The following is an 8,414-nucleotide window of genomic DNA, read 5'->3' on the forward strand; positions in this document are numbered from 1 at the left end:
TGACTGCATTGTACGGCATCTGGCATTTAGACAGTCAAGGTGATTTTTAAAACCGGGTTAAAAGAAATGAGATGTGTCTGGGAGACATAACCTGCTTCATCCAATTGGACAGAATAAAAAGCATGGGAGAGGGGCAGCAGGTGTTAGGAAAAATGGTTACAAAGCGCTGGCTCCGACCAGTGCTTCACCTGCATAACAGAGCTGCAGGCTTTTGTTATTGCTGAGCTGTCATGAGGAGTTCATTGTCGTCCTCTTTTCTCATCTATTTTCTCCTTCTTGCTAATGTTGACTTCAGCTGCCAGTGAAGTCGCGCTGTTGCAGGTTGCACGACCAAGGTAGCATCTGCCCAAGCCAGAAATAGCAATCGAGGATAATATAACCCAGTTACAAACGAGGTCCTGCCATCTGTCCTGCACCTTCTTAAGTGGGGTTGGGATGATAAAATCTTGATTTAACTTCAGCAGAGAGCATATTTTATTGAGAGAAGATGTGGCGCTTCTCCTGTTGGCCTGCTCTTAAAAAAGACAAATCCCCCTTAAGAACCCGAGATGCTTAAGGAGCGAAATAACCTGTTTGTGGTGGCGCCCGCAGATCGTACTGAGAAGCACTCCACAATGCCAGACTCACCTGTGGATGTGAAGACGCAATCGAGGCTGACTCCTCCGACGATGCCACCGCCCCCAACCACTCAAGGAGCTCCAAGAACCAGTTCATTTACACCTACAACGTGTGAGTACTCAGGGGGCATTTCCTGTTAGGCATTTGCAGCAATTCTTCTGTTTCTCTGGCAAACAAGAATGAAGGGAAAGTAAGAGTTGCCGTTAACGTATTAACTAGAAATGAAGAGAGAAACCATGAATTCATCCACCAGTCAGGTAGCCTGTTGTAGGTATGATTTGCATGAATGGCAGTATTTGCCTTTCTCTTCATTTTTGCATCCGGGTTGTATCTTCAGCTGTGATTTAAGGAAATGAAGAGTACGCTCTTTGCTCTGTAACTTCAATTGTTATGACTAGAATGTTCTCCTTAAAGACATCTTCTGTGATCAGTGAATCGCTAACAACCACTACCCTCCCCTCAAATCCAGTTCAGTGCCCTGAAATCTCTTTACCATGGTGTTCACCACCGCCACGAACCATTCTCCAACTTTTCACTTGACTTTATTCAGTTTGACTCCTTTCCAGATTACTGCTGATCTTCTAATCTTCGGATCGCTTTATTCTTGATGTCAAAGAGTGACATGCAATATTAAACTTTAATATCCTTAAGTTTAAAAAGATGACTTAAGAAAAAGACAGAAAACTTTTGGAACTGAAATAGCACCTTGTGGTCTTAAATGATCACCACTGTCAAGCCCTGGGTTTTGAGCCAGGGAAGTGTATTGCTTCCTGTATCTTTTAAGGACATGACAAGACATTCTTATACATTAGAAACCTCTCTATTAGGGATAGTGGACAAATTTGTTTGAAATTCATCATATATTCCTGGTTAAAATTGTCATCAAGGATTTGTGAAACTACTAAATGCTGTTACAGATAATGCCATTTTCCGACCATGAGCCATGAAATCCATATGAATGAAAAATAGCTAAAAAACAAAAAAGAAAAACGTAGCCTGTGAGAGGTTGACAAAATATACCTTTCAGGCTGGTTTATGCCATGTCTCATTGCCACTCGAAAGACCTATTCAAGTGTATGAAGACTAGGGAATTTGATAATGCTGGCTTCGAGCCTTGCTAGCTTGTATCTAGTTTGTCGCCACCTAAAACCCCAGTGATAGGCATGTACCTTCTGTAAAAGGTCCTGGTTAGATACCATTTCTTTGATATTTGGTAGGGAGAGTCAGTTCCTTCTATTGACATGAAACTATGATGAATAATGAAGTACTTAAAGCAGCCCCAAACTATTGCTAGAGACGCTTTCGTCAATCTTATTATAAAATGATGTATTTGATAAATTGATAATCAAACGAATGGATTTTTAAGAATGCAAAATCACCATTTTGTTTTAAAGTGAGAATTCTGCATCTCTTTCTAGCATGGTTCCTGCATTACCATCTTAGTGTTCAAATGAATTTTATCAGCAATAAATGAACTGAATCTTTGCAGTTGGTTCGACCGGGTTGTTCCTTTACGATTTCTTTAAATAATTCTGTGATAAATACTGTATCCATTTTAACTTCCCACATACAATTTGCATGTTTCTTAAAGAAGTGGTTAGGAAATATGTGGGGGAGAAAATAGCCTTCTAATTGGGTGGGAGAAGGTTAAAACTTGAAAGTCCTATTTCTATAAACACAGCTGTCAGTTGTGTGTACAAAACATTATTAAAAATGTTCAGTGATAAATTTAGTCTCCACCAAATGTACACTTTCTCTAGGAGAGCAGTTTAGAAAGGAATCGTCCTGTTATATTGATATAAGCCTGTGACAAAAGGCTGACAGCCAAACGCTGTTTGTTCCATGTTTGAAACATTTCAGGTGGCTGGCATATGTGCACATGGGTGGCAAGGCTGTCCTTGTGTTACAGCCGACTCCATTTATTATCAGCTTCTGTGCAGAACCACTATTATGCAGTGTGAGGGGAGGACCCCTTTAATCATAGAGGAACTGAGCCGGTGGCCATCCTGTGAAGTCAAAGTATTTTACAAAATGTCCCAACCTCTAAAAAAAAGTAACCATCCCAAATTCAGAAACATCCACTAGATTTAAATGGAAGGAAACAGGATTGTGATGCCCTCATGCATGTTGTCTTTAAGTTGATTTTTTTTTTTCTTTTCCCTTTCTTCCTGATTTTGTGCCTTTCACAGTAACTAATGGCACGAGCCATTCACCTACAGCCTTGAACGGCGCCCCCTCGCCGCCCAATGGCTTTAGCAACGGGCCTTCCTCTTCTTCCTCTTCTTCTTTGGCTAATCAACAGCTGCCCCCAGCCTGTGGAGCCAGGCAACTCAGTAAGCTGAAACGGTTCCTTACGACCCTGCAGCAGTTTGGCAATGACATTTCACCAGAGATAGGAGAGAGAGTCCGCACTCTTGTACTAGGATTGGTGGTAAGCAAACTGGAATTGACTTCATTTTCTGGGCTAAAAGAAAGGGTGTGGGGGAGAGTTGGGGAGAGAGTCAGGAAAATACACCGTGTTCACAGTGGCTGAGCCGTGTAATAGATGTCACTGTGCCCCTTCCTCTGTTGGAACAGTTTCTATAGCTAGACACTGCTTGCGAGCCTGATGAATTCCATAACAAGCCTGGGTTCATTCCTGGATCATGGATTGGCCCTCACCATGGTTTAGTTTGCTACACTTAACACACCGCTGAATACAAAATTGATGATCTTAAAAGTAAACCCCCACCTAATTTACCAATAAAAAATTGTTGAAAAATATGGTGGCATAAGATTATTTGTTATCTTGGCCATAAATACATTGCACCAAGCTCCACTATTTTGTTATTCTTGATAGCTAGTATATTTTCCTGGTATGGCTATTAGCTATCAAAAATAACAAATGGTAGAGTTTGTTAGTGATGCACTGCATCTGATTGGGTGTTTACTTGGGGATTTCTACTGTTGACCTCGACAAGACATTGTAAGGATAAATTCTTCACTTAATTATTTTGATTTTTTAAAAACCGTTTTATTGCCATTTAATCTAGAAGTTATACCATTTAATAGTTCAGTCATCTCTTTAGATTTTTTTTAAGCCTAGTGATTTTTTTAAAAAAGATTTTGTTTGGGTAGAATTAAGTAAGTCATTGGTTTGAGAATCAAATCCCTTACCACTGGGGCGATTCTGATTCTGCAGGAACCCATTCTGACTCTAGAACAGAGCAGAACTGCTCAGAGAGTTCCCAAGCCTGGGCGTCTTTAGGCCAGCAGCCTGCCACATCTTTGTCCTGTGGTGTTGCTGTGGGTTCAAGGCACCACCCTTCTGATGAACAGCTAACTGATCACCATCACTGCACTGCCACGGACCTTAGTTTGAGACCAGACAACAGTAATTTCGTACATTCTACTCTATTTTTGACATTATCTGAAAATGTCATTTTTAATTGAGTAATAATAACTTTCATAGTTATTGTGTGTGTTTTTACATGTGTAGAAGATTTTGCAGTATCTTACAACATAGTAGTTCCCATACTAAATCACCCATTCAGTCTTTCCACCATAGGCTTATAGTAGAACTGAAATTCAAATGATAGATAGCAGTATCCTCTTCCTGGAAATAGTTTATGTATGAGAGGGCTTTAAATGTTCATGGAAATATATCATTAAAAGATAATGGAATTTTTCCAGAAAATTTTGAAATGCCCTTGTATTTTTGTTATTGGCCAATTGTATTTTTCAAAAGAAGACCCAGAAGTATTACTTACTATGATTATTTTAAAAATCCTTTATTGTGACATGGGTAATCATTTAGAGAGAAACTTGGTTTTTCCATCGACTAATGTACACACGTTTTGTTTTGCACCAAAAGTTGCAGCCCCGCCACTTAGCAGCACTCTTTCCGCTCTCTCCCTGCCTCTACTGTTTCCACTTATCCTTTTGTCCTGCCCCTTCCGATTGCTCAGCTTTCTCCCTGGGCAAATGTTGCCCTTTTGATCTGGGTTGATTTTTTTCAAGGAATGAGTACTTCCCACACGTTATGATTCACCGTATAGGCCTGTCTGTCCGTTGGTTTTGAATTGAATGAGTTCAACCCCACATCTAAAGGGCACCTATGGTCCTGGTCTCGGGGTTCCATCCGTGTCTGTTAGACCAGGAAGCCTGGAAGATGACTCGGAATGAAAGTGCTGGTTTGGGGACTGACATGGTAGAGAGAGGAGGTCCGGTGGTGCAGTGGACAAAGTCCCTGGCTACTAACTGAAAGGTTGACAATTCAAACCCACCACCACTCTGTGTGAGAAAGATATGCAAGTCTGCTTGGTACTAATTGCAGCCTTGGGAAACCCTACTGGGCAGTTGTACTTTGAGTCAGTTCTGCTTTGAGGCAGAATCCACTTGTTGGCACATCGCAGATTTAAAAAGATTTTTGCAATTTAAATTTCACCTGTTGTTAACTCCTTCTCCTTCCTACTGCAAGAGTATACAATGTTCACACTTCCCACAAACCATCACCTTCACCCCCTACCGCTGTGTGCAAAGGTGATTGTGGACGGAAGTGGGCGCCTCGACTTCAGATACATATATTAGTCACTTAATTTTTTCTTCCTACTCACTCTTGAGGTTTAGAAATATGCTTTTTGACATGTAAGTACATTGCACTCGTGAATATCAAAGTAAAACCAGAGCAATAATTTCATCAAATGAACAGTTTTTAAAAATTGGTTTTGTGAAAGCTACCTACCATATGAATTTTGATATCTTCTTTGTTAACAGTATTAACTTAAAATGTAGAAAGACTTGGCAGCTTTGAGTAGAGTTTTCACATGTGCGCTAGCAAACTTTTGATTGAAATAATTTTCCAGGATCTTTATATGTGTATCTAAAAGTTTACAGCGCGAAGTTAAGCAATGGTGTTATGCTTTGCATATAGTAGGTGGGGAATGAATATTTGTCCAATCAGTGAATGCACAGAGAATAGACATTTGTTTCCAGAACGTGACTAAAAGTGCTCACACATGTCATTTTATTGATTTATTAGAAGCAACCTTTAAGGTGGTGAATTTTGCACACATTTTACACATGGGCACACATCTTCACAAAGAGATACAAGGTCACACAATTGATAGTGACTATGATTTGAATCCAGAAGTTAAAGCATAAGCAATCACCTTAAACTATTTGTTGCACTGAATGAATAAACGGGTGGAAGTGTCTTATAGAAAATGAACCATTAAAACAAAATGACCCTCCACCAAAGGAAAAAAAGCCTTCTCAATTTTTTTGTTATAGAAAGTTGGTATTCATTCACAGTTTCTTAAAAAGACTATTTGAGTTGATGATATGAAAAAAATTACAATTTGATGCTTCCATACTTTATCATAAAAGGAAAAGAAGATGACGGGAGCAGTAATTTAACATTACTAGGTCACAAATACCCCAATTTTGTCAGGCCTCAGCATGACTGTTAACTACAAGATAAATGCTTCAGTGTAAGTAATGGAAGTTAAGGCTAAAAGGACAGTTGTAATTCTACCTAGTGTTTAAGCGGGGCAGGGTGGGGGCGGCGACTGGGGAATCAAAAGAAGGTTAATTTACTTAACACTTCACAGCATTAGGTTGCCTGTCTATTTACTATCAACTCACATTGCCTGTTAAAGGATCTAATCCCTGGGCTTATTTGTAGGCTACTTTATTTTGTAGGATGGAGTTGTAGGAGTGAATTTGAATTCATTTGTGCAGTCTCTTTTGGGTTCCACGTTGCCAAACATTGCCTCTGGCTAAATGGAATATCTTTCATAATTGGGGGATTTTAAAAAATTTTTAAGCTGTTTTCAAGACCCAGAAGGAGCCCGGGTGGTGCAATGGTTAAGTGCTCACCTGCCAACCAGGAGGTCAGCGGTTGGCACACTGTAGCCTCTCCCTGGAGGTAGATGAGCTATTCTACCCCGGAAAGACTCACAGCCTTGGAGACCCTGAGGGCCCTTCCTGTCTGTCCTTTAAGGCTGCTTTGAATCAGAAGCAACTTGAGTTGTTAGCTACAAGACTCGGTGACTCATGGGGGGCTCAAACCTTCTGTTTGGTTTCATTAACACAACATACTAGCCAACTTAACTATCATCCTGAGCAAAGATTTTTTTTTTGTAGACCAAGAGAGCATGCACTATAGAAAGAAAGAGAAGGAGAATGTTTCCACTGAGGAGACACTGACCTATGAGACAAATCGAAAGATTGTAGCACTGGCCTCTGCCAAATTCAAGGGATCTGATGTGCTTTGCAGTACATCCCAGTATGTTTGTTGTCCACAAAGGTAGTTTTAGTAGGTTCTTGTTAAATGCAAAAGCTTCTCAGACTATATGATATTTTCTACAAAGGCAAAAGATTTTATGTTGAAATTATAGATTTCGGTTTATCTATCTGCATGTTAATATAGTGTGTTGCATATTCATAATTTATTTGTTTCAGGGTTTTTACTATTTCCACAAGAGAAAAACATATTTATAATATACATTTGATTCCGCAGAACTCTACTTTGACAATTGAAGAATTTCATTCCAAACTGCAAGAAGCTACTAACTTCCCACTGAGACCTTTTGTCATCCCATTTTTGAAGGTATTGTACAGTTCACTGTTCTAGAAAGTATTTCAAACCATAATGTTGTCAGGGCACAAGCATATTACTACTACCACCACCTCTTCTTCTTCTTCTTCAGAGAGAGGGAGTTCAGAACATTTCAGGATGATTTGGCTTCATTTAAAGGATGAACATTATTTGGATAGATAGGTTTTTTTCTGTTCATTACCTGTGTAGCCCTAAACCTATAATATTGTTTTCGTAGTTATTAAGTGGACTTGCTAAGTTTGTATAAGAATTTAGACACTCGAATAGGGGTTTTGCTCGATTGTTATTTGGCTATTGGAGTCACATTTTGCATTGCTCCTGCCTAGAATGACGAGAAGATTGGTTGAATTAGTTGTGATTATTGGTTTTTCAGTGGAGTTTTATTGTATTTCTACTTCTAGTTTTGTGACAGCATCATGTGGTAGAAAGAACAGCTCTTTACCCATTTTTCTGCCAATGAGAAAATGGGGAGCAGGTGACAAGGCCAAGGAGCTTGCCTCGCTCAGTTCTAATAGAGATGTGTGAGGTCACACATGGTTTTTGGTAGTCAGCTTTGAGGCTCACTGCTCCACCGACTTCTTCTACCTCTTCAGTAAAGCAACTGAAAACAAACAAGCAAACAAACAACAGAAACGCCTTAGTGAGCAAGAGAAACAAAGACTATACCATGTAACCTTCTGCTGTTCCTTGTCTGGGAGTCGGCGTCAAGCCATGATGACCTCATGTGTATCAGAATGAAGTGTTGCGTGATCCATACCATCTTTCTGATCACAGATACCTTTGAGTCTATTGTTGTTACTACTGTATCCGTCCATCTTATTGAAGGTTTTCTTTCCAGATAAGGTGTCCTGTTCTTGTAAGTGGTCTTCCCTAATGGTGTGTTCAAATTAAGTAGGGCAAAGTCTCACCATTCAGTTTAAAGGTGAATCATTTACTCACAAGAGTGCCTGAGAAGTTGGTGGTTTGAAACCACCCAGAGGTGCCTTGGAAGAAAGGTTGGGTGTTGTACATTTAGAAATGATGGCCATTTAAAACCTCAGAGAGCACAATTCTACTCTGACTTCACACAAGTCAGAATCAATTTGTTGGCATCTCTTTCTGTTTTTGTTTTTAAATTCATTGCTGAATACTTAAAGAATTGATAGTTTGAAGAGAAAAGCAAATGTAGAAGATACCTTTAATATTTGGGTAAGCA

The 8,414-nt window shown here is 39.6% G+C and overlaps 1 protein-coding gene across 4 annotated transcripts in view; it reads left to right on the top strand.

Annotated features, from left to right (window-relative positions):
* RUNX1T1 (RUNX1 partner transcriptional co-repressor 1) overlaps positions 1 to 8,414 on the top strand; it is a 181,555-nt gene that overhangs the window by 105,220 nt on the left and 67,921 nt on the right. For all 4 annotated transcript variants that reach the window (XM_045286061.1, XM_045286069.1, XM_045286064.1 and 1 more), the window contains 3 exons: positions 592 to 729; positions 2,808 to 3,049; positions 7,121 to 7,210. In XM_045286061.1, coding sequence (XP_045141996.1) covers positions 592 to 729; positions 2,808 to 3,049; positions 7,121 to 7,210 — 470 coding nt within the window. The remainder of the gene's footprint in view (positions 1 to 591; positions 730 to 2,807; positions 3,050 to 7,120; positions 7,211 to 8,414) is intronic.

This window comes from Echinops telfairi, unplaced genomic scaffold, assembly GCF_000313985.2.
Source record: "Echinops telfairi isolate 266 unplaced genomic scaffold, ASM31398v2 ScPeMD7_1;HRSCAF=3_0, whole genome shotgun sequence".
Classification (NCBI taxonomy): Eukaryota; Metazoa; Chordata; class Mammalia; order Afrosoricida; family Tenrecidae; genus Echinops; species Echinops telfairi.